Source organism: Rana temporaria, chromosome 6, assembly GCF_905171775.1.
Source record: "Rana temporaria chromosome 6, aRanTem1.1, whole genome shotgun sequence".
Classification (NCBI taxonomy): domain Eukaryota; kingdom Metazoa; phylum Chordata; class Amphibia; order Anura; family Ranidae; genus Rana; species Rana temporaria.
In genome coordinates this window covers 94,300,172-94,326,767 of record NC_053494.1, presented here as the reverse complement: position 1 = coordinate 94,326,767, position 26,596 = coordinate 94,300,172, and the positions used below count along the sequence as shown (strand labels likewise).

Sequence of the window (26,596 nt, the reverse complement as noted above, 5' to 3'; positions counted from 1 at the left end):
TACACCCCAAATTATTAGGGATCTTGGACTTTGGGGTCCATTTACTAAAGGCAAATCCACTTTGCACTACAAGTGCAAAGCGAGGAAGAAAACAAAACAACTTTGCTTCTACAGGATTGGATGTTAAAACCATCAGTGCTTCCTCTCTGATTTTCAGCAACTATGCTTGTACTGCAGAGTGGCTTTGCCTTTACTAAACCCCAAACGAAATAATCATTTGGGGCAGGGATCCTCAAACTACACCCCTCCAGCTGTTGTAGAACTACACATCCCATGAGGCCTTGTAATGCACTGACATTCACAGACATGACTAGGCATAGTTACATAGTTACATAGTTACATAGTTAGTCAGGTTGAAAAAAGACACAAGTCCATCCAGTTCAACCACAAAAAACAAAATAAAAAAACACAGTAAAATCCTATACACCCAACTCCATACCCACAGTTGATCCAGAGGAAGGCAAAAAACCCCAGCGGAGCATGATCCAATTTGCTACAGCAGGGGAAAAAATTCCTTCCTGATCCCCCGAGAGGCAATCGGATTTACCCTGGATCAACTATACCTACAACTCTTAGTACTCAGTTATATTCTGTACATTTAGGAAAGAATCCAGACCTTTCTTAAAGCAATCTACTGAGCTGGCCAGAACCACCTCTGGAGGGAGTCTGTTCCACATTTTCACAGCTCTTACTGTGAAAAAACCTTTCCGTATTTGGAGGTGAAATCTCTTTTCCTCTAGACGTAAAGAGTGCCCCCTTGTCCTCAGTGATGACCGTAAAGTGAATAACTCAACACCAAGTTCACTGTATGGACCTCTTATATATTTGTACATGTTGATCATATCCCCCCTTATTCTCCTCTTCTCAAGAGTGAATAAGTTTAGTTCCTCTAATCTTTCCTCATAGCTGAGCTCCTCCATGCCTCTTATCAGTTTGGTTGCTCTTCTCTGCACTGTCTCCAGTTCTCCTATATCCTTTTTGAGAACTGGTGCCCAAAACTGAACTGCATATTCCAGATGAGGTCTTACTAATGATTTGTACAGGGGCAAAATTATATCTCTGTCTCTGGAGTCCATACCTCTCTTAATACAAGAAAGGACTTTGCTCGCTTTGGAAACCGCAGCTTGGCATTGCATGCCATTATTGAGCTTATGATCAACTAAAACCCCCAGATCCTTCTCCACTACAGACCCCCCCAGTTGTACTCCCCCTAGTATGTATGATGCATGCATATTCTTAGCCCCCAAGTGCATAACTTTACATTTATCTACATTAAACCTCATCTGCCACTTAGTCGCCCAATCAGACAGAGCATTGAGGTCGGCTTGTAAATTGGAGACATCCTGTAAGGACGTTATTCCACTGCATAGCTTGGTGTCATCTGCAAAGACAGAAATGTTACTTTTGATCTCAGACCCAATATCATTTATAAATATATTGAAAAGTAAGGGTCCCAGCACTGAACCTTGGGGTACACCACTCATAACATTGGACCATTCAGAGTAAGAATCATTAACCACGACTCTCTGAATTCTGTCTTTCAGCCAGTTTTCTATCCATTTACAAACTGATATATCCAATCCTGTAGACCTTACCTTACACATGAGCCGTGTGTGCGGAACTGTATCGAACGCTTTTGCAAAATCCAAATATATCACGTCCACAGCCACGCCTCTGTCCAGGGTTTTACTTACCTCTTCATAAAAGGAAATCAGGTTTGTCTGACAACTTCTGTCTTTCATGAATCCATGTTGTCTGCTGCTTAAATAGTTTTTTTCCAGCAAGAACTCATCCATGTGGTCTTTTATTAAACGTTCCAGTATCTTCCCAACTATAGAAGTTAAACTAACAGGTCTATAGTTACTTGGTAAAGACTTTGTTCCCTTTTTAAATATGGGCACCACATTGGCCCTGCGCCAATCCAGTGGTACTATTCCTGTCTTTAATGAGTCCCTAAATATTAGATACAGTGGCTTTGAAATGACAGAGCTCAACTCACCTAGGATCCGTGGATGGATGCCATCAGGTCCAGGTGCTTTATCCACCTTTATTCTGTCTAAATATTTCTGGACCATATCACTTTTGAGCCATTGTGGATTTGGGGCTGTGTCACTCCCACCCCCATTTTGGACATGAGCTCCCCCATGCTCCATTGTATACACAGAGCTGAAGAAAACATTTAGTAAATTTGCCTTCTCTTTGTCCCCAGTCACCCACTCTAGATTATTTTGTAAGGGGCCTACATGCTCAGACTTCACCTTTTTACTATTAATATATTTAAAGAATTTTTTGGGGTTTGTCCTACTATCTTTTGCAATCTGTCGTTCGTTTTGAATTTTTGCATCCTTGATTTCCTTTTTGCATATCCTGTTATATTCTTTGTAACATTTAAACAACACTAGTGTTCCTTCATTTTTATATTTTTTAAAAGCTACTTTCTTATTGTTTATAGCTTTTTTAACTTTGACCGTGAGCCACATAGGTTTTATTTTTAGCCTTTTAAACTTATTGCCCATGGGAACATACTTTGCAGTGAGGTTCCACACAGTCTTTTTGAAGAATTCCCATTTCTGTTCTGTGTTCATCTGTGCCAATAGTCCCTCCCAGTCCAAGTCCTGGAGAGCAGCGCTCATCCTTGGAAAATTTGCTCTCTTAAAATTTAGTGTTTTAATATTTCCTGTATGTATTTCTTGCTTATAGTTAACATTAAATGAAATCATGTTATGATCACTGCTACCCAGGTGTTCCTTTATCTGAACATTAGTAATAAGCTCTGCATGGTTTGAAATTATCAGGTCCAACAGGGCATCATTCCTAGTTGGGGCCTCAATAAACTGCACCATAAAATTGTCCTGCAATAGGTTTTTAAATTTTTGTCCTTTAACTGTCCCAGAAGTGCCATTAATCCAGTCAATTTCTGGGTAGTTAAAATCCCCCATTATTATCACCGTCCCAGACCTTGCAGCCCTTTCCATCTGTGCAAGGAGCTGAGTCTCCACCTCCTCATTAACATTGGGTGGTTTATAACAAACTCCAATGATTAATTTTGAACTACGCACATCTGTATGCAGTTCCACCCATAATGCTTCAGCCTCATCACACTCTCCATCAACCAGGTTCTCTTTCACGCTTGCTTTGAGGTCACTTCTCACATAGAGACAGACCCCTCCACCTTTCCTTTTTACCCTGTCTTTCCGAAAGAGAGCATAGCCAGGAATATTAATAGCCCAGTCATGTGAGGATTGAAGCCAAGTTTCAGCAATACCGATTACATCATAGCTCTCCTCATGCATCAGAGCTTCCAGCTCACCTGTTTTGCTTGGCAGACTTCTGGCATTGGTGAACAAACACTTAAATGTATTGTTACATTTTTCTCTGGTGTTTTTCATATAATTTATAGTAGTACAAATGGCACTATTATTTCCAATGGCTGTTTGCAACATGGGAACTTTCTTGTCACCTGCCATAACCCTCCCCCCATCTATCCCCATTCCACTCTCCATTAATGTCTGACCACTAACTGACCTGTCTGCTCGATGTAAGTCCCGCCCACATATATAAACATCGTTCAAACCACACATGTGAGGTATTGACGCGTGCGTTAGAGCGAGAGCAATACTTTTAGCACTAGACCTTCTTTGTAACTATAAACTGGTAACCTTGAAAAAAAAAAAAAAAAGGTCGCCTATGGGGATATTCACGGAATGAATTTTGGCCCCATTGCCAGGAGTGTTTCCAATAGTAAAGCGTGACATGTAAGGTATCTATTTACTCGGTGTAACATCATCTTTCACATTATCCCCAAAAATTGGGCTAACTTTAGTGTTTTGTTAATTTTTAACCACTTGAGCCCCGGACCATATTGCTGGTCAATGACCGGGCCAGTTTTTGTGATTCGGCACGGCGTCGCTTTAACTGACAATTGCGCAGTCGTGCGACGTGGCTCCCAAACCAAATTGGCAACCTTTTTTTTTCCCCACAAAGAGAGCTTTATTTTGGTGGTATTTGATCACTTCTGCGTTTTTTTTTTTTTTTTAGAGCTCTAACCAAAAATAGAGCGACAATTTTAAAAAATCAAGAATTATTTTTACTTTTTGCTCTAATAAATATCCCCAAAAATATATATTCTAAAAAATAAAAAAAAACTCAGTTTAGGCCGATACGTATTCTACATCTTTTTGGTTCCAAAAAATCGCAAATAGCGTTTAGTGTTTGGTTTTGGCAAAAGTTATAGCGTCTACAAAATATGCCTTTTTTTTGTTTTAACTAGTTATTGCGGCGATCAGCGATTTTTATCGGTACTGCGACATTATGGCGGACACATCGGACACTTTTTTGGAACCATTGGCATTTTTTTAGCGATCAGTGCTGTAAAAATGCATTGCTTACTATAAAAATGCCACTGGCAGGGAAGGGGTTAACACTAGGTGCGAGGGAGGGGTTAAATATGTTCCCTGGGTGTGTTCTAACTGAAGGGGGGGTGGGACTGACATGGGTAAATGACAGATCGCTGTTCATGAAGGGGAACTCCAGACCCCAAAAAAAAAATAACGTGGGTTCCCTCCAGGTGCATACCAGGCTCTTAGGCTTGGTCTGGAACATAAGGGGTTAAACCCGCGCAAAAAAAACAGCGTGGGGTCGTCCCCCCCAAGATCCAAACCAAGCTCTTATCCCAGGCACGCAGTCTGGCCAGACAGGAATGGGGGTGGGGACGAGCGAGCGCCCCCCCTCCTGAGCCGTACCAGACCACATGCCCTCAACATGGGGGAGTGTGTGCTGTGGGGGAGGGGGGCACTGCCCCCCCACCCCAAAGCACTCTTGTCCCCATGTCGATAGGGACAAGAGCCTCTTCCCTACAACCCTGGCCGTTGGTTATCGGGGTATGCGGGTGGAGGGCTTATCAGAATCTGAGAGGCCCCTTTAATAAAGGGGCCCCCAGATTCCGGCCCCCCACCCTATGTGAATGAGTATGGGGTACATCGTACCTCTACCCATTCACATGGGGGAAAGTGTAAAGTAAAATAAAACACCACACAGAATAAAATATTTTATTAATCTGCTCCGGAGCCCCCCCTTTCTTCTTTAGCTCTCTTACAAGGGGGGGTTTCTTCTCTCCCGATCTTCCGCCGGGACCCTGGGCTTCGGTGATTTCTGCCGGGGGAGGGCGCCATCCCTCGGTCCTCTCCGGAGCCTTCCGCCGGATGCCCCCACCCCATTTAAGCTCTTTTACATTAGGGGGGGGGCATCCGGACTTCGGGGTCTTCTGCCGGGGGATGGCGCCTATCCCCCGGTCTTTCCGGTGCCTTCCGCCAGGGTTCCGGTCTTCCTGGTCTTCTGCCGGGGGTGCGCCAACTCCCAGGTCTTTTCTCTTCTGTCTTCTCTGCTCCCTCTTCTGCCTGGCTCCCCCGCGGAGCCAGGGCTTTCTTCCGTCTTCTTTCTTCTCTCTTCCTTCTTCTGCCTGTCTCCTCCGGGAGCACAGGGCTTGTCTGCGCTGTCCTCTCCCTTCTCTTCCATTGGATGTTGACACGACGAGGTCCGGCGCTGGAATGCCGTGTCAGCGGCGGGCATGGACTTATATAGGGCAATGCCACCATGTGACCTCAACCCATGTGACATCACATTTCCATCATGCCCAGGGAATGTAATGTCACATGGGTTGAGGTCACATGGTGGCATTACCCTATATAAGTCCATGCCCGCCGCTGACACGGCATGTCAGCGCGGAACCTCGTTGTGTCAACATCCAATGGAAGAGAAGGGAGAGGACAGCGCAGACAAGCCCTGTGCTCCCGGAGGAGACAGGCAGAAGAAGGAAGAGAGAAGAAAGAAGACGGAAGAAAGCCCTGGCTCCGCGGGGGAGCCAGGCAGAAGAGGGAGCAGAGAAGACAGAAGAGAAAAGACCTGGTAGTTGGCGCACCCCCGGCAGAAGACCAGGAAGACCGGAACCCTGGCGGAAGGCACCGGAAAGACCGGGGGATAGGCGCCATCCCCCGGCAGAAGACCCCGAAGTCCGGATGCCCCCCCCTAATGTAAAAGAGCTTAAATGGGGTGGGGGCATCCGGCGGAAGGCTCCGGAGAGGACCGAGGGATGGCGCCCTTCCCCGGCAGAAATCACCGAAGCCCAGGGTCCCGGCGGAAGATCGGGAGAGAAGAGACCCCCCCTTGTAAGAGAGCTAAAGAAGAAAGGGGGGGCTCCGGAGCAGATTAATAAAATATTTTATTCTGTGTGGTGTTTTATTTTACTTTACACTTTCCCCCATGTGAATGGGTAGAGGTACGATGTACCCCATACTCATTCACATAGGGTGGGGGGCCGGTATCTGGGGGCCCCCTTATTAAAGGGAGCTCGCAGATTCCGATTAGCCCCGCCCGCATAACCCGACAACCAATGGCAAGGGTTGTCGGGAAGAGGTTCTTGTCCCTATCGACATGGGGACAAGAGTGCTGTGGGGTGGGGGGGCAGTGCCCCCCTCCCCCACAGCACACACTCCCCCATGTTGAGGGCATGTGGTCTGGTACAGCTCAGGAGGGGGGGGCGCTCGCTCGTCCCCACCCCCATTCCTGTCCGGGCCAGACTGCGTGCTTGGGATGAGGGCTTGGTTTGGATCTGGGGGGGGACCCCCGCGCCGAATCGGCGTGGGTTTAACCCCTCACGTTCCGGACCAAGCCTAAGAGCCTAATGTAGCCCTGAAGGGGGACCCGCGCCGATTTCAAGTTTGAAATTTGGCGCGGAGTTCCCCTTCATGGCTGAAAACAGCTCGGAGATTCCCGTGCGCCGCGTCACCCAGCGCATTCACGGGTACGCCGCTTGGTATGTACCAAGATTTTCACGGCGTACTGACAAGGCGCACAGGAAGCGCCGAAATTTCTCTCTGCGCATGCCCAGTATGCAAATGAACCTCCCGAGGTTCAGGCGCACTGTGCAAGCGTACGGGGATCTGTTTTCAAAAAACACTTTCCCTTTCAATTCGGCCCGCCAAACACATTCAAACACATGTCACTTCACTTCCCCTGCATCTCCCCACCTCCCCCCCTAATAAACTCCCGCCCAAACCCCCGCAATTTACATTTCAATATGCCGTGCGCCAGGTCTGTACTGGTGCACAATGCACCCTCTCCTGGGCGCACGGAGCACATTAGTAACTAGGGAAATACACTGCACTAGCAGCGTATTTCTTTAGTAAATGACCAAACGGCTGCTACTCCTGCTTTTACTCCATGAGTCATGGAGTAAAGGCTTGGTAAATCAGCCCCAGAGTGTGACTGAGTAAACACTCCAAATGACACACAATCTGCGACTCTATTCACCAGCGTGCATCAATGTGCAAAGTGACAGTGAACATAATAAATATAAGTGAATGAGTCTATATAAGGGCGTTAGATGGTATGGTGGATGGTTGATGTCTTCTCTCTGATAGATGGTGTTAGTACAGATATCCACAAATGGTCTCGTAGTTCCCTTACCTTGTAGTTGCTATATATTAACATATAGTGCAATTTCTCCAAGGTGCGAGTCTCACTGCTTCCACCAATATTCCCTCTGGCTGCTGAGAGCTGTTCAATCTGCCAATGCTCTGTGATCCAAGGGGGCAGGTAAGAAAGAGGGAGAGAGAGAAAAAGAAAGCAGATGCCTCCAATCGTGAAGTGAGTTTTAAAATCGGGGTTCTTTAATTGGGTAAAGGTGGACTCTTACATGTAATAGGGGGATACAATGCAAAAAGCGTAAGGACGCGGCGAGCGTATTGCCGTCTTACGTCTGTTAGCCTCCGGCTTGTGCGGGTATCACTCTTTTTGCATTGTATCCCCCTATTACATGTAAGAGTCCACCTTTACCCAATTAAAGAACCCCGATTTTAAAACTCACTTCACGATTGGAGGCATCTGCTTTCTTTTTCTCTCTCTCCCCCTTTCTTACCTGCCCCCTTGGATCACTGAGCATTGGCAGATTGAACAGCTCTCAGAAGCCAGAGGGAATATTGGTGGAAGCAGTGAGACTCGCACCTTGGAGAAATTGCACTATATGTTTATATATAGCAACTACAAGGTAAGGGAACTACGAGACCATTTGTGGATATCTGTACTAACACCAGCTATCAGAGAGAAGACGTCAGCCATCCAGCATACCATCTAACGCCCTTATATAGACTCATTCACTTATATTTATTATGTTCACTGTCACTTTGCACATTGATGCACGCTGGTGAATAGAGTCGCAGATTGTGTGTCATTTGGAGTCCAGCAGAGAGTACTGTGAACAAAACTAGGCGAGGCATGAAGAGTGCAAGTCAGGGGAGAGAGTAGTTGTTAAGGGAAAACCACCTGGAAGCAGCAGCAAAGCCTGGAGACACACAGAGGCAAAATAGCTCTCTCTGTACATGGCTAGGACATCCCAATTAGCCAGCTGCTCAGCTCTAAATATAAAAAAGAGCCCTTTTGTAAACATCATTACAGACTGACCTCTTTAGAAACCAAACATTGAAGCCTAATGTTGTGGCGGCACGACTTCGGGGGCGACTCTGCAAGTCGTCCTGAAGACGACTTCAGAGGCGATTAGCAAAATGACTTCTGTATAGCCAAGCCTGACTGTAGGCTATTCCTGGTGTACGTGTTCAAATACATTTTCAGGCAGGCGGGCAGGTGATGCAGTGATCTGCAGTGCATAAAATATATAAACAGTCTCATACATATATATCCACTGCATTTTAGTCTAGCCAAGCCTATACCTGACAGTAGGCCATTCCTGGTGTACCTGTTCAAAGACACTTTCAGGCAGGCAGGCAGGCAGGCGATTCAGTGATCTTCAGTGCATAAAAAATATATATACAGTCGCCTACATATATATCCACTGCATTCTAGTCCAGCCAAGCCTATACCTGACTACAGGCCATTCCTCGTATACTGTTTCTAGTAAACTTCAGGTGGTGTTTTGCTAATCTAATTGTACAGTATGTCTGGAAGGCCACCAAGGAGAGGCAGACGCTCACAGGCCACTAAAAGAGGGCAAGCAGGCTCTGTGTCTATCATCATGCCCTGAGGACTCCACCGAACTGTTCAACCACAGTGTCGGGTACATGCTGCAGGAGGATGAGCAGCGTTTTGAAGGCTCCGAGGATGAAGGTTGAGGATGAAGGCAGTAACGTGAGCCCAGAGAGAGGGGGTGCCCAAGAAGGACAAGAAACTGGCAGTCATGTTCCCCCAGATGCAGCATACTGCCAGGTTTGCTCCAGTGGCGAGGAGGGAGGGGATGATGAGGTCACTGACTCTACGTGGGTGCCTGATAGAAACAGGAGGAGGAGGCACATCTCCAATGAGACAGGATGCCCTCTAGGGGCCAGCTTAAGGGCAGCCAACCAAATGCATCACACTGCAGAGCTCCGCATGTGCAGGGCGTGTTTTTTAAAAGTTCTTTGGTGTGGGCCTTTGTTGAGTCGTGTGCAGCAGATCGCACCATTCCTGTTTGCAACATATGTCTCAAGCGTATCAAGCATGGCCAAAACAGCAGCCACTTGGTCACCACATGCTTAACCAGACATATGTTGACCTAACATGCAGTCCTTTGGCAACAGTACTTAACCAGTTCCTTACCGAGCCATAGTAAAATGACGTCGGCAGGAACCTTCTCTCCCTCCGGGTGGACGTCATATGATGTCCTGGGCTTCCCGGCCGGCTAGGGGGCGCGCGACTCACGCCGGCAGCATTGCTCGAGTCCCGGTGCACGTGCCTGGCGGCCGCAATGTCCGCCAGACACCCGCGATTACCCGTGATCACAGCAGGACCGTGGATCTGTGTGCGTAAACACACAGATCCACATCCTGTCAGAGGAGAGGAGACCTATGTGTGTTCCCAGTACAGAGTAGCACAGATTGTTCTCCTCCCCTTGTGAGTCCCCTCCCCCTACAGTTAGAATCACTCCCTAGAGAACATATTTAACCCCTTGATCTCCCCTAGTGTTAACTCCTTCGCTGCCAAAAAAAAAATGTCCGATATGTCCGTCGCAATGTCACTGTCTCAATAAAAATAGCAGATCGCCGCCATTACTAGTAAAAAAGTAAAAATAAATAAAAATGCCATAAATCTATCACCTATTTTGTAGACGATATAACTTTTGCACAAACCAATTAATATACGCTTATTGCGATTTTTTTAACAAAAATGTGTAGAAGAATACATATCGGCCTAAACTGTGGAAAACATTTTTTTTTTTAATTGTGATATTTATTAAATGAAAAAGTAAAAAATATTGTGTTTTTTTTTCAAAATTGTCGCTCTTCTTTTGTTTATAGCACAAAAAAATAAAAACCGCAGAGGTGATCAAATACCAAACAAAAGCTCTATTTGTGGGGAAAAAATCATAAAGATTTAATTTGGATACAGTATTGCATGACCGCGCAATTCTTATTCAAAGTGCAACAGCGCTGAAAACTAAAAACTGGTCCGGGCAGGAAGGGGGTGAAAATGCATTGAAATGTATTGAAGTGGTTAAAAGACCCACACCAAAGAACAAGGCGGACCTCTCCTTGCTCCTCATCAGCTCGGATCTCCAACCCCACTATACCTTCAGTCCTCTCAGAGACCTGCACTGAGAGGAATGAAAGTGTAGAATTAGGTGTCCCAAGCACTTGCAGGCAATCTGCTAGCGGTACACCTAAATCCATGAATAAACAAAACGCAGCGCTGGGAATCTTAGTAGTGCACACACCACTACAAAAAACTGGTGAGTGTCCAGTAAGTGATACAAAATGATAAAAATACCAGAAAATTAAATGTACAGTGCAAATCGCATAATCATGTGACACAGTGCAAATTGCATAATCGTGCAACACAGTGCAAAAACATGCATAAATATCAAAAAATGGTGATAAACAATAAATCCTAAAGAATGAATATATATTGACACACAAGTCCTTGTATAAATATTTTTTAAGTGCTCCAGTGCAAATAATGAATACTCCAAAGTGCTTCAGTGCATGTGATATTCAAATAGCAGCATTCCTGGAATGATAAGTATTATAAGTATTGTATATATAAGTATATACAGCCCAGACTCACAACAGAGTATACAGCCCAGAATCACAGCAGAGTATACAGCCCAGACTCACAACAGAGTATACAGCCCAGAATCACAGCAGAGTATACAGCCCAGAATCACAGCAGAGTATACAGCCCAGAATCACAGCAGAGTATACAGCCCAGAATCGCAGCAGAGTATACAGCCCAGAATCACAGCAGAGTATACAGGCCAGAATTACAGCAGAGTATACAGCCCAGAATCACAGCAGAGTATACAGCCCAGAATCACAGCAGAGTATACAGCCCAGAATCACAGCAGAGTATACAGGCCAGAATTACAGCAGAGTATACAGCCCAGAATCACAGCAGAGTATACAGCCCAGAATCACAGCAGAGTATACAGCCCAGAATCACAGCAGAGTATACAGCCCAGAATCGCAGCAGAGTATAATGAATGAGTAACTTGTATAGCACTACAAACGCAAACTAAATCGCCTCAAGGTGCTTTTGCAGCCAGTGTCTGCCTGTGTCTTCAGAAGAGATGGGTCTTAAGCTTCTTCCTGAAGGCCAGATGGTTTTCTTCCAAGCGGATGTCCGTGGGTAGAGCGTTCCATAGCCAGGGTCCTTGGACTGCGAATCTTCATTCGCCTTTTGATTTGTAGCGGGTCTTGGGAATGTGGAGGAGGTTCTGGTTAGTTGACTGGAAGGGGGCGACTTGGGGTGTAGCGCTTTATTTTTTCACAGAGGTATTACAGGGCTTTTTCTTGTGTACATTTGTGAGTGAGACAAAGGGTCTTAAATGTAACCCGATCCGGGGCGTGGCCGCGGCATGAGCGAGTGAGGACGTGCTCTCCGCGCGCTCTTACCGACTCACACGGCGGTTTCCCGGGGGGGATTTCGACGCTGACCGATGCCTCCTAAGCGCAAGCCCTCACCGCAGCCTCAGCGTGCAGCCCGGGGACGGACCGGATCGCTGGAAGCCTTCTTTGGAGCCTGCAGTGACATGGCAAGTACAGCCAAGATGGCGCCCGGCCCTCGTGCTTCCAGGCCTGCTTCTCCTATAGTCTCCCCACATATGCAGGCTTCTACACAGCCTCACTCTCCTTCCGCCTCCAGCTCCGAAAACATTGAGGAGCATGGGAATGGCGTGGACCCCTGGGAGGACAAGGACATCCGCTCCCATATACTTTCTCTCCCCACTAAGGCTGACCTGGAGCGATTTGCTCACACAGTAGAGAAGGCCCTGAGACAAGATATAGCAGATCTGCAGGTGGACACTGCTCATTTGGGAGGCAGGGTAGAGACCCTGGAAAATCAATGGGAAGAAACCACCCCAGCCTTACAGGCGCTCACTGAACATTGCAAGAGGCAGGACCACAGACTTGAGGCCCTGCTTGACCAAATGGATGATTTTGAAAACAGAAGCCGCAGAGTGAATATACGCATTAGAGGCCTGCCTGAAGCGACAGGCCCGAGGGAGATTATCCCCACCCTGCAGGGGGTCTTTAAACAAATCTTAGGCCGACAAGCACCGGACTATATTGAGATAGATCGTGCGCACCGTGCCCTGCGCCCCCCCTCTGAGGACCCAGACAAGCCTCGGGACATTATTTGTAAGCTGCACAAGTATTCCCTTAAAGAACGCATTATGGCTCAAGTCAGGGGGGTCAGGCATGTGGACTTTGATGGTGCACAGCTTACTTTCTTTCCGGACCTGTCCAGACGCACTTTGATGCAGCGCCGGGCACTCAAACCCCTTCTGGGGGCTCTCCAGGCTGCCCAGCTGACTTACCGCTGGGGCTTTCCATTTAGCCTGTCTGTCACTAAGGATGGCCTGACGCATACCCTTCGTACCACAGATGACATACCCCGATTCCTGGATTCCCTGGGGTTACCTCATGTTGATATCCCAGATTGGCGGCAGTCTCTAGACATACCTCTACCTAATCGCCCTGGACAGTGGCTCCCTGCCCGCCACCGCAAGCGCCGCCGTGGCCCCAGGAGAGGCCCACCCGGCCACACACCACTTCCTCACTCCCCTCAAGGGGAGACCTGAACTGGGGTTTCTGCTGTTCCCGGCACCTGAACTGCCTTTTCTTCTTCTTTTATTTTCCTTTTTGAAGGCTGACATTGCTGAATAATATTCCCCCCTGATTGTGATTGCCGTTGCAATAGTCTCCCCTGGGCTCAGGGGTAGACGCTGTTTTAAAAAAATGCCCGCGGGTCGCTGGACGGACTCGCTCTCTGTGCCTCGTCACTAACCCCCCAATAGGCCGACTCCCTTGGAGTCATGCTCCCTTTTTGGGGACAACTTCTGCTCGCTGGCCCCCGCCGCCTCTCCTCCAGGAGGCGGGGGGGGTCCCCGACCGGCGGTATTATTGCACTATGCCAGGCCCGTTGGGCCTTGTGTTTTTTTTTTTGTTACATTGTTTGTTTTATGTTGATTGTTCTCTTTATGTACCCCTTTCATCCCTTGTGTTACTGGTACTAAGCATCTGTTATAACCGTGCTCTATTTCTTAGGCTCCCTCGAGGCTTAGTGAGTTCTGTGTGCTCCTGTCTGCTGGCGGGGTTGTGTGAGCGGTCCCTCCCACTTCCCATTGGCGGTCGGGCGCCCCCTCTCCGGGTTCAACTGCGATGGCTGATGTGAAGGTCGTATCCTACAATGTCCGTGGTCTGGGCTCACCGATGAAACGCAGTAAGTTGTGGCTTGAGATGAAACGCATGGGGGCTCATGTTCTTTTTTTACAGGAGACGCATTTCCGCACTGACTCGGTCCCCCGCCTTCCCATTCACCTTTACCCATTGTGGTTCCTTAGCAACTCCTCCCGAGCCAAATCGGGGGGGGGTGGCTATAGCCATACATAAAAATTGCCCCTTCGTTGTTGAGGACCAAAAACTGGACCCTAATGGTCGCTTTGCTTTTGTCAAGGGCACCATTTCCGGCCGTAAATATACCCTCGCTACGCTTTACGCTCCAAACAGTGGCCAGACAGCCTTTTTGAACTCGGTGCTGGAGTCGTTGTCTGCCTTCCGGGATGGTCATCTCATCCTGGGCGGAGACTTCAACGTCTGCCCGGACCCCCTTGCTGACACCTCCTCCGGCCGCTCGGGGCATTCATTTGCCTTTTTGAAGCGTTTTCGGAAGTCTCTGCAGACCCACCACCTGGTGGACTGTTGGAGATTGCTTCGCCCAACAGACAGGGACTATAGCTATTTCTCAGCCACGCACGAGGTGTACACTCGCATTGACCTTCTATTGATGGATCAGTTCTCCCTAGACTCCTTAGCCGGGGCCTCCATTGGTTCCATTACCATTTCTGACCACGCGCCTGTGTCCATCTCCCTGCGTCCCCTTTCGGTGGAGGCACGGACATGGTCGTGGCGCTTGAATGACGGCATCCTGGATGATGTGGTTGCTCAGAAACAGGTATCAGATACTATCTCCCTGTATTTCACGGAGAATACAGTTGGCGAGGTGGGTATGGGGTCCATCTGGGAGGGCCACAAGGCGGTGGTGCGGGGAGAGCTGATCTCGCAGGGAGCTTGGCTGAAGAAAATCAGGGAGGGTGAACTGCAGACCCTGCTGGCTAAACTCCGCACAGCAGAGCTTACACACAAGAAAAAGATCACCCCGGCGCTGGCGGGGGAGCTGGCCTCCCTTCGACAGAGCCTGGCTGACTTACTGGACTCCAAGATCAGGGCGCGGCTGCGATATCTGACCCACAAGTTTTACGAGTTCGGCAATAAATGCGGGAGGATGCTGGCTAGGGCCCTTAGGGGCCAACGAGACGCAGGACATGTACACAAACTAAAATCCGCGGCGGGCGTGCCTGTGATGCACTCCTCTAAGATAGCGGCAGCGTTTCGGGATTTCTATGCTCAGCTATACCACCTCCCAGACACTTTACCGGGCGTTTACGAACCGCAACGGGTCGCTCGAATACACCAATATTTGGCGGAGGCGCAGTTTCCACAGCTAGAAGCCTCAGTAGGCAAACAACTTGACACCCCTATTACTGTCGCAGAGATTCGGGCGGTGGTGAAAGACCTCCCTAATGGGAAAAGCCCTGGCCCGGATGGCTATACCAACGCATACTACAAAAAATATGTTGAGGAATTATCGGGGCCTATGTGCAAGTATTTTACGGCGCTGGCCTCTGGCACTGCTATGCCTCCTGAGGCACTGATGGCCCATATTTCGGTCCTGCCGAAGGAGGGGAAAGACCACTCCTTACCGGGTAGTTATAGGCCTATCTCACTCCTGAACACCGACGTTAAGATATTGGCCAAAATACTGGCCAATAGGCTTAAACCGGTGCTACCATCTGTTGTACACCCGGACCAAACTGGCTTTATCATGGGCAGGGAAGCGAGGGACAACGCGAACAGGGCGCTCCAACTGATACATTGGGTAGAATCACAGGCAGCCTTCCAGCCGTGTCTTTTGCTTTCCACTGATGCCGAGAAGGCATTTGACAGGGTGGACTGGACATATATGAAGATAGTTCTGACCAAGCTTGGCTTAGGCCCTAATATGCTGGCCTGGATCGCTTCCCTGTATAGCTCTCCATCTGCCAGGGTTAAGGTGAATGGACTGCTATCTGACCCCTTTCCGATTTGCAACGGGACACGACAGGGATGCCCGTTGTCACCCCTCGTGTTCGCCTTAACGTTAGAACCGTTGCTCAGCCGGATATGCCTCAATAACAATATCAGGGGTTTTACGGTGGGCCCGAGGGAGCATAAGCTGTCCGCCTATGCTGACGATGTGCTATTCTACGTGTCTGAACCCCTGGTCTCCTTGCCTAACATTATGGCGGAGCTGGCGGAGTTCCACCTCTTATCAAATTTTAAAATAAATTATGCCAAGTCAGAGATCAACATCCTTCTTCTCCCCCCCCCCCCCCCGTGAGGATCGTCTAAAGGCCCTGGCTGGGGTTTGCAGCCGCAAGCATTTATTGCTTGCCTTGTGGTAAGCCTCCAATCTTTATTGCATCGTGGTGGTGGCTGTCTCATTTGCCTTTCATTATCTGTTCACCTTCATATGAACTTTATTTAGTGTGGACACATTGAGACTATTTTTTATTATTTTTCTTTTACAGCTTCCCATTAATTTGGTTTTATTGGTTTCAATTTTTTATCTGTATCAATCTTTGTTTAGTTTTAACTAATTACTAGCGCAACTTCTTTTCCCCTTTTTCTATTTATATTGTGTATGTATGACACTCTGTTGTTGCAGCTTTGTTAGGAATTTTTTGATTGTTCTCTAGCGCGGTAACTCCTTTTTTATTTCCAAGTCAGAGATCCTGTCACTAAATATCCCCCCGGGATTGCGCACGCAGCTGCAATCCGCTTTTTCGTTTACATGGTGCCAGTCCTCCCTGAAGTATCTAGGGATTCAACTCCCAGCGAACTGTGCTCAGCTGTACGAGTGTAACTACGCGCCTCTGCTCTCGACCATTAGAGTAGACCTAAAGAGGTGGGATAAGGCGGCCTTCTCATGGATGGGCCGGGTCAGTGTGCTGAAAATGAATGTACTCCCCAGAATTTTATTTTTCCTGCAGATGGTTCCGATTGCCTTGCCCAGGGCCTTCTTCTCAAGCCTCAACAGCCTTTTCATCCAGTACATCTGGAGCGGGAAATGCCCCCGGCTGGCCCTCCGCATTTTGCAACGTCCTAAGTCCGCGGGTGGGTTGGGAGTCCCGGTGGTGCGAAGATATTACGAAGCGATAGCCCTACAGCGCATCTTGGACTGGTATCACAATGTACAACACAAAATGTGGGTGCCCCTAGACAAGTTTCTGGCGGGGCGCAATCTGTCCCACGCCCCATGGGTGCCTGGGGAGCATAGGGGTTTGTCGACACTGGTCTCTCCCTTCGCTGTCCATGCCCTGGCGATCTGGGATGCTCTGAATAAATCGGGGGGCTTGCTTTGCCGACATCCCCGCTGGCACCTCTGGGGGGCTTCCCCTGGTTCACTCCAGGGGAACACCTGTCCTTTTTCCGGACATGGGCGGCGGATGGGGAGTCCAGGTGTGGGAGATTTGTCCAAGATCAGGGCTTGCTGTCCCTGGCTGCACTGAGGGAGCAGTACGGTCCCTTCCTAATGGACGAGTGGCGCTACCGGCAACTCAGTCATTTCCTCACCACCTTGCCCCAGGGGGTCAGGTCGCCCTCACGGGCATCCCCCTTTGAACGTCTCTGTATGTCCCAGGAAGCTATCCCCCATGCTATTTCAGTGTTGTATGCCCTCATATATTCCCTGCGCGAGGACGGGAAGCCGGGGTTCATACGGGAGTGGGAGGGAGACCTGCAGCACACCTTTACTAAGCCCCAGCTAGACCATATGTATGGACTCACACACTCGAGCACGGTTGACACGAGGATGCAAGAGAATAGCTATAAAGTGCTTACCAGATGGTATAGGGTGCCGACCAGACTTACCCAGATATACCCTTCCCTTCCAGATGCGTGCTGGCGGGGATGTGGCCAACGGGGCACTTTCCTACATATTTGGTGGGAGTGCCCCAGGCTGCGCCCCTTCTGGCAAGAAGTCCATGCTCAGATCAAGCTGATTTTAGGTGTGGAGTTGCCAGACTCTCCGTTGGAGTCCCTGCTCCACTTCCCTACTGTTCCAGTTAGTCAATATCGCAAGTCTGCACTGCCTCATCTGCTTAACGCGGCCAGACGGCTGATTCCAGTACACTGGAAGACGCCTCAGATACCGACCCGCCCTGAGTGGGTGTCTATGGTGAACAAAATCATGGAGGCTGAGAAGTGGATGGCGCAGTGCAAAGATAACTATGATAAGTTCTACCTGATATGGGCGACGTGGATACATTATGTGGGGCCTGAAGAGCTGCCTGGGCCTGGGCCCCCCAGGGGGCGATTTCCTCTGGTAGGGGGCCCGGCGTTAGAGAGAGGGATACCCCCGTTGGTCCTGAAGCTGAAATGGACTGTTAGAGCCATGATGGAGACATCTCGGTGTCAATTTCTTTTTTGTTTTGTCTTTTTTACGATGCATGCGTACCAGGTACTACCCCCCCCCCCCCAACCTCTTCCTTTATCTGTAAGATCCATTTCTGTGTTCCCCTTTCCCTGTTCCCACATTGCACGAGGGTTTAACTCTCGAAGGCCGGTCTTGTCCATTTTTGACTAAGTGGAGGGTGCTACCTCCCACTGGGGTGTGCCTGGGTGGCGCAAGTGGGGCGACCCATGATGGAATAGGTTTATAATGTGCACTATAAATGATGCTTACCATTCCCCCGGCTGCGCTTCCAGATATGGGCATGCCCTAGAGGTATTGTTTGCCACAGTGTTTTACTTGAATGCCCGAGACAGGATCAGTATTGCCATGCAACGTGATTGTTATATTCCATTTGCCGGGCCATGTTGGCCGACTATATGTATGTCTGTTTTTCTTCTGCAAAAACTTCTTTTGAAAAATAAAGATTATATAAAAAAAATGTAACCCGATCCTTCACGGCTAGCCAATGGAGGGTCCTCAGGGACGGGGTAATTGATTCCCAGGGTTTTTTGTAGACATGAATGTTGGTATTTGGGAAGTCCTAGGTAGAGGAAGTTTGCGTAGTCAAGCCGGGAATTGATGATTGTTTCAACTACTGCTGCTGTGTCTCCTTCCGGGATGTAAATCTTGGTGATTGTAGAATATTTGTATAGTCTTTGTCTTCTTGCTCTGGCCCAGTGGGGTTGCTTGCTATGTTCTACTGAATTATTTCACAAATGTTTGTGATTTTGTTAATAAAAGAATCAGCTCATTGCAGAATTCTTGTGTTTCATTTGCTGGAGGCTCTAGACAGGTGGGGTTCAAATTCTGGTATAAAGCTCAGATTTTTTTTCAAAATTCGGTCCTCTGTTCCAGCCATTGCTGTACTGCAGGTGACCACAATTGTTGTCTGGGGTGTCAGTTCCACCCCAGGCCAAGGGTGGCAGCAGTCAGATTAAGGTGTTTTGGGTATTCTTTCTCAGCGGCCAATCATTAAGGGTTGATCGCCTCGCTGTGCATGCTGGGGAAGAGTATTTAAGGGACAGACGTCATTAGTTCTGGGTCGTCATCATCTGCAATGGACAGTCGTCCCACCACCCCTGTGTGTGGCCCTCCTGGCTGGGGGTGCGTGTCCAAGAGTTCCTGGCTCTGGGGGCCACGTTGGTCCGGAGTCGTGATTTACCAGGTAGGCCCAGTAGTCAGACTGGGTCTACATCAACAAAGTGGTCCTGCGCTGTCCGTCCTGAGGGAGGAAGCTGCCGAATTAAGTACCTGTTCTGGATAGCACCGAGCACGAGGCTGGTACACTCAGGGGAGGCCTGAACTTCATTGAAGGACGCACTGTTACTGAAAGGCTGGATGATGATCGCCTGTCAGTACTGAATTTACTAAAGTTCATTCAAGAGAGATCCGGGTGCTTAATCCTGAGTTGAGAAGAATATCTTCATCTTTGGGAAGGTCTGTGGCAGAGACTTTGCTAAAGTTCCGTGTGACTCTCTGGCTGCTAGGCTGGTGAGAGAGGCCTATCCAGGTGCACTATACCCACTCTGACTAGAGTGGCGACAAGAGTTAATTGCTGGAAGCAGGATTGTTTCCAGACCAAGTTGTACACCTGGACCTACTACTTATTATCCCTTCTACTTCTTCAACTACTACTACTTTTATCATTTTACCCGTTCGGTAATAAAGCACAGAAAAAGACATCTAAAGTGTGGATATTGCAGTTTCTCTTCAGCTCTCATTGTGTACCCAAGACGGCGGAGAATTAGAGGTAACATGCCACCCAAAACAATCCAGCAGCTCCTTCGGGGGTAGTGCTACATAGCATTTCTCACAAAGCCTGGCATATAGCATTTCTCACTAAGCCTGGTATATAGCATGTCTCACAAAGCCTGGTATATAGCATGTCTCACAAAGCCTGGTATATAGCATGTCTCACAAAGCCTGGTATATAGCATGTTTCACAAAGCCTGATATATAGGATTTCTCACAAAGCCTGGTATATAACATTTCTCACAAAGCCTGGTATATAGCATTTCCCTTTAGTCTCACCTTCTGCTTGAGTCTGTCGCATGGCTACTTAAAGTGTAAGTTCACCTTTACAGAAAATTCTGTAAAGTGAACTTACACAGGTCCCCCTCCTCTTCCGCCCCCCCCCCCGGTCCCACTGACCTGGACTGCTACAATCTCCAGTTCAAAGCCCCGGTATATCCGCACCAGGAGCCCGGGGCTTAGAAATCCTCTCTCCATCCTCGCGTCTTCTGCATAGCTGAGAGGATGGGCTATGCAGTTGCTGATTGTTCAGCGCCACCCATGTGACGGCGTTGACCAATTAAAATGCCAAAACATACCCCTGATGAGGTACGTTTTGGACATTCAGCTCAGAGGCTTTGTAAGCCCTGGGCTCCTGACGTGGATATACTGGGGCTTAGAGATTGCGGCAGCTCCAGGACAGCGGGTCGGGAGGGGATGGACGAGGAGGGGGACCTGTGTAAGTTCACCGTACAGAGTTTTCTGTAAAGGTGAACCCAATATGCAAGGAGCACCATCAGGTGTTCTAGGAGCATAAATTACACATCTAACTTGTTGACTACCTATTTCACTTTTGAAGGCCCTGGAGCACCTGGACAATGGAAATGCCCACAAAGTGACCCCATTTTGGAAATCTAACACCCCAACGTATAATCTATGAGGCATAATGAGTCTTTTGAATGATTCATTTTTTTCCAAACGTTTTTGGAAAATGTGGAAAAAAAATGAAAACGCAATTTTTTTACGCAAAGTTGTCCATTTATAAGATATTGCCAACACATAGCCTGTACATAGCAAAAATTACACCCCAAAATACATTCTGCTACTCCTCCTGAGTATGGCGATACCACATGTGTGGGACTTTTTCACAGCCTGACCACATACAGAGCCCCAATATGCAGGGAGCACCATCAGGTGTTCTAGGAGCATAAAGGTAAATGGCAAGCAGGTGCACACATGGAAAAGCAAAGCCATAAGCCGGCTGATTAGGAGACTGCCACAGAGAGAAAAAAAGTGCATAATTACCACCATGACCAGCACTGCTGGTCCCAGGGAACTCCATTCCCTTACTGCACAGTTGGAAGCAATAGAACGTGCTCTCCTGAATCCTCCTGGACCAGTTTTCACGTGTGCAAAGTTACTCTCCCTGGATCCTGATGTAAAGGGGACACTCAGATGGGGACCCTGATATAAAATGTGGCACTGATGAGGATTCTGATGTAAGGGGGACCTATGATGGGGGAACTTGATGTAAAGGGGACCCTGATGTAAAGTGGGACACTGATGTAAGGGAGACTCTGATGGGGACCCTGATGTAAGAGGGGACTTTGATGGGGACACTTGATGTAAGTGTAGCGCTACCCCCTCAGGAGCCGCTGATTGATTTGGGATCGGTGTTGTAAGTTACCTCTATGTGATGTCTAGGGGTGAAGGTAGTGAGTAGAGCAGTAATAGAGCAGTAATTTAATGTCCAGTCTGCAGATGAAGTTTTCTGAATGCTTTATTTCTTGGTTCAACACGACCAACACATCAACTTGAGGTAGACAGGAAAGGTTGATGAAATAAAGGAAACTCTGCAGTATAGAAAACAGCAATTCTGCTATTCTGTAGTTGTATCAATGCGTCGCCACTCCAGCCAGAGTGGGTGAAGTGCCTCCGGACAGACCCCTGCCACAGGCCTGGAAGCTGGAGCGCCACTTAAGGTTGCTGGGAGGAACAAGTCTCTGCCACAGACTTGGCTCTAAGTGAATGTTGAGACCTCTGCCACAGGCCTAGTGCAAGATTTAAGTTGAACAGCAGAGCGAATCCTCCCAGTAAATTACGTTAGGGTCACCGATTGACAGTGCAAGTGTACCTGTCAATGTTCCGGTCACAAGATCCCCGATGGTTCGTTCAAGCCCTTTTGGATAACCTGCCTCCGGGTTCTCCTCAAGCTGATCCCCCACCGAACGGCATACAGCCTGGGATCTCCTCAGTAGAAGTGGGGACCCAGTAAGTCACTGGGGCCCCTTGGCAGCATCAGTCGCTCCAGGCCAGGAGGACCCAGAGTCTGGAACTCCGCGTAGCACGCGACCCCAGGCCAGGTAGGCCATAGTGGTGGGGCCCGCGATGTGCGCACACCCTAAAGGTGGGTGCCGCACCTTGAACCAGGAACCCGCGAAGAACCCAGAACAACGGCCTCCGTCACAGAAATACCCCTCCCCAGCATGCACAGCGAGGCCCAACTCCTCTCATTGGCTGCTGGGAAGAAGCGGCTCTGCCTGGATCCTTATGGCGCCATCTGCCGTCCAGAGATGAGACCGTAACTCTGGACGCACAGACTGACCCACAGGACAATCCAGGATTTTGCGACAGCCAAATTTACCAAAATCAAGAATGAGAGCAACATAACTCTCTCATTCCCCACTAAATTTAACATAGTGTCCTTTCTGAAAGTAAAGGGGCGCTACACAAGGGATAACACAGATGGGGACACTGGTGTAAAGGGGTTAATCTGATGGGGACTCCATATAATACATCCGTCATCGTCATCCCCATAATATACACCAGTCATCACTATCCTCATCTCCATATAATACAACAGTCATCATCATCATCATCCTCATCATCATTGGTATAATACACCCATTGTCATCATCCCCACATTATACACCAATAATCATCATCCCCTATCCCCATCCCCATATTATACACCTGTCATCCCTATCCCCATATATTACACCCGCCATCTTCATATTCAACATTGCACTGTATGATGGCATTTATAAAGAACACTGCAATGAGCAGACTCATTGTGATATGTTGTATGCTGCAGAGTATCTTGTCGTAGTGTTGTACATCACCGCGTTCTTGGCGGTTGGAATTTTGTTTGACCATGTGTATGCAACACAAGTTTGAGACAAAAATTCAGTCGGAATTTCCAATTGTGTGTATGCGGCATTAGAGGAAATTCCATGCTTGGCAATGCTCTAGCAAAGAAGTCCATGTTCCAGGGTTCTTCTGGCTAATTGGTCTTCCAAAGTGGACCATAGGTCCCAGCAAGTTTTTGCTTAGGTTCCTTATGCATTTCTCCAAGTCCACGGAGTCCCTTAAAGATCCTGACCTCTTCACTTTTATAGAATACGTTACGAAAGCTGGACCCCAGCAAAGCCCACAGAAAATATTAACTCCTTCCCTCTGACCTGGTCAGCTATATGCTAACCAATACACAATGGGTTACCTGCCTATATGCTCACCGTAAAATATTGTCCTACAATGTAAATAGGTCAACTTGTGCCTTGCCCTCTAATTGGAGCTTCACAACTCTTTGGGGAGCTCTTGATTCTTCACCATGACAAAGTGGTCTTTTGGCCTCAGCCATCTTTTTTTCCAAGGGTGGTTTAAGCGTTGGGAGGGCTTAGGGTTAGGCACAGTTTGTTGCTCTTCGACACTTTAGAAAACATTGGTATTTGCCTTATTTTCAGCACCAAAAGCCCTAAAGAAAAGACCACAACACTGGGCTCCCGACATGGAAAACAATTGTACTGGAAACAGTCTTTGTTCCATGTATAGGAGGATGTAACCATGGGGCAGTAGACAAGAAAAATAAGTGAAGTAAGCCAGGTGTTTCTTTAAGGCCCGGTACACACGGGCAAACATGTACGATGAAACCGGTCCGTCGGACCGTTTTCACCGTACATGTCTGCCAGAGGGCTTCTGTACGATGCCGCGTGACGCTTAATCTACGACCAGTAACGCTGTACAGCCCCCAGGAGCAGGAACAGGAGATTTTCAGCAGACCACTGCATCTTCACAGGCTCACAGGGAGACGCTGACAGGCACAGTACCGATCATGTTTTATGCTTGATAACTTTGCAATTGTGGTACGCACAATATACAAAGGGGATGTTTTTTTGGGCTTAATAAATATTTTAAACTGTATTACGCTATATGAGTTTTTTTCCATTATATGCATACGGTTTGAACCTAACATTCCTGCTGGTGGAGAGTGCATCATCCGGGACATATACAGATATTGAATCCAGGCCCTTTTTATTTAATCTTGTGGTGAGTGCATCCCCAACAGGGGAGTAATTATCCCCCCACGTGGTGAACACCCCCCTTGGTGAAAGGAGCACTTATTGAAGGACTAATCTGTGTATAAACCATCTGCACTATCATCATATACCTATGAATTTACCATATACATAGAAGAATTTTAAACGCTGGTTTAAAAGTAGCACTGCTACAGTTTTATATAGAACACTTGGGACTTTTACAGTTTTATTTTGTTTTATCTTTTACTGTGTTACATACTTTGTCATATATTTTAGCAGCAGCTGCATTCCCATTTTATTTATTTATTTATTCTTTGCTGCTAATTACCTTGTGGTTATACGCACCTGAGCGATGAGCAGTGCTATATTGGAAGTCGGGCGATATTTTAGCACTCTTTTAAAATTGGGTTCCTGTCCTTGCCCTTTCTACTTCCCAACAATTGGCACATTTGAAATGCAGTACAAGCTTTATTTAGCCCTCCTGTGTCTAAGATGGCTGCCCAAAGTTTGTGACAATTCTGTGTCAATATATGACGCAGGCTTCCATAAATTTTCATTCTAGATTACATTTGGAGCCCATAGTAGAAAACATAAGTCCGTTGCCGGCTGTGGTAGGGGGCAGTGTGTGGTGTGTGATTTAGCGCATTACACGGCTCCCCTTCTTTTTGTTGTACAAACTTTATTTTATCATGGTGGTGTAAAGCAGCCCAATGCGCTGTGCTGCCCTTCCCATCCTGCCCTAGGCTGTATTACAGTGTGAATGGGACACACATTAAACAATTATTTCCTGTGTGTCCTTGTGGTGACAGACATTTTATAATGCAGTAATATGTTTTTCATTGCACATTGTGTGAATCAGCCCTTAGTGATCATAGAATCACAGCATCACTCCTCAACACCGCTGGCCAGATGGAGCAAATGTGCTCTTTAGACACAACACACTGTTCCCAGCCACCTGCCTACACACAAATACTTTTTATAATTGTGTTTAATAGTAATCATGTCGAGGATTTTTTACTTACCAGTGATTGTAGTAAAATGAGATGGAGATGTCATTGTTACAAATGGTGGGGTCATGTGTTTTGCTTTCACACCTATTTCAGCCAGGTAATCCAGTAGTGGAGTGTCAACATCTTGGTCATAATTCCAACGAAATCCATCAAAGGATATGACAAGAAGCTTGTTGTGTGTTTCCTTTCCATTTCTAAAAATTGGCTTGCAAAAGATAATTGTGAAAAGAAATAAAAAAAGAACAACAAAATAATTATATTTCATGGTGGTATATAGATGGTGCGCAGTTATAGCTAAGATCTGCTGTAACTGAAAAATGTGTATGTCCGTGACTTATCAGTTGCTTATCAGGCCAAAGCTCACTTAAGATAGTTAAATCTTAGCAACACAACTCACCCTAGCTCTACCGCATAGTGAAGGATAATGAGCTGTATGTCAGTGCACAGGCTGTTATATCCCATTAAAAAATAACAAAAAATGCCGGCGACACGAATGCTTCTTCTTGTAAAACTTTTATTGGAGCACAAGAAGCAGTGCTACATCTGAAATGCTAACACATTTCGACCGTGGGCCTTCCTCATAGCATACAAAATTATAATAAAATCAAGCTCATATAAAAAGATATACAGGGGCGCATGCGCGGCGCGATGGAGACAGGACGCTTCTGAGCTGAGCTCCGTCAGACCAGCTCTGCCAGGCTAGATTCCCATGGCCATCCGAACATATATCGTACCCGAAAATACTTCCAGCACCCCCGCGGAACTCCCCGGTGCATGCCAGCCAAAAAAAAAGGGCGAAACGGCCGCTCAATCCCCTCGCTCACGAATTATCTCCTGGGCTTGGAGCGCTCCATAAGCCCTAAGAAGATGTCCCAAGATGGCGCCGGCACACACGCGGCCTCCAGCAGCTCCAAGCAGACTCCAGTTCTGCCACCAGATAACAGTGAGTACTCTCCACATCTCACTAAATCAGACCTAGATGCCAGTCTGTCTGCCATATATGAGAAACTGGTGGGCAAGCTGGAGTCAGAATTACATAAATCAACCAGTGTGCTCTCTCAGGAGATAGCCAGCATAGGGGGTCCCACAGATGTACTGGAAACTAAGCATGAAGAATTGGCGCTGGCTCATAATGATCTCAGAAAAGACTATGAGAATCTTCTTTCATGCAAGCCCACATTGAAGATTTGGACAACAGAAACAGGAGAAATAATGTTAGAGTCCGTGGCATCCCAGAATCCATCACAGACCTAAAGCAAGCCATCACTACATTGTTTCACAACCTTGTCCCTGACAAACCTCTGTCTGCCTTTACGTGCGACAGACTTCACAGAGCCTTAAAAACTAAACCTGCCCCTGACAAGCCTCCGCGTGATGTCATTATGTGCATGAGAGACTTTATTGTTAAGGAAGAAATAATGAGAGCCTCCAGAAACGCACATAATATTGAACTTGATGGAGTCAGACTACAAATATCCCCTGATATATCCCCTGCGACAC

At 47.7% G+C, this 26,596-nt stretch overlaps 1 protein-coding gene across 1 annotated transcript in view; it reads right to left on the bottom strand.

The window, feature by feature from the left end:
* Nucleotides 1-25,518, bottom strand: part of ENPP7 (ectonucleotide pyrophosphatase/phosphodiesterase 7) — a 140,413-nt gene extending 114,895 nt beyond the window's left edge. Inside the window, exon 1 of the mRNA XM_040358470.1 lies at nt 25,109-25,518. Coding sequence (XP_040214404.1) covers nt 25,109-25,361 — 253 coding nt within the window. The 5' untranslated portion in view covers nt 25,362-25,518. The remainder of the gene's footprint in view (nt 1-25,108) is intronic.
* Nucleotides 25,519-26,596: the final 1,078 nt, after the last annotated feature.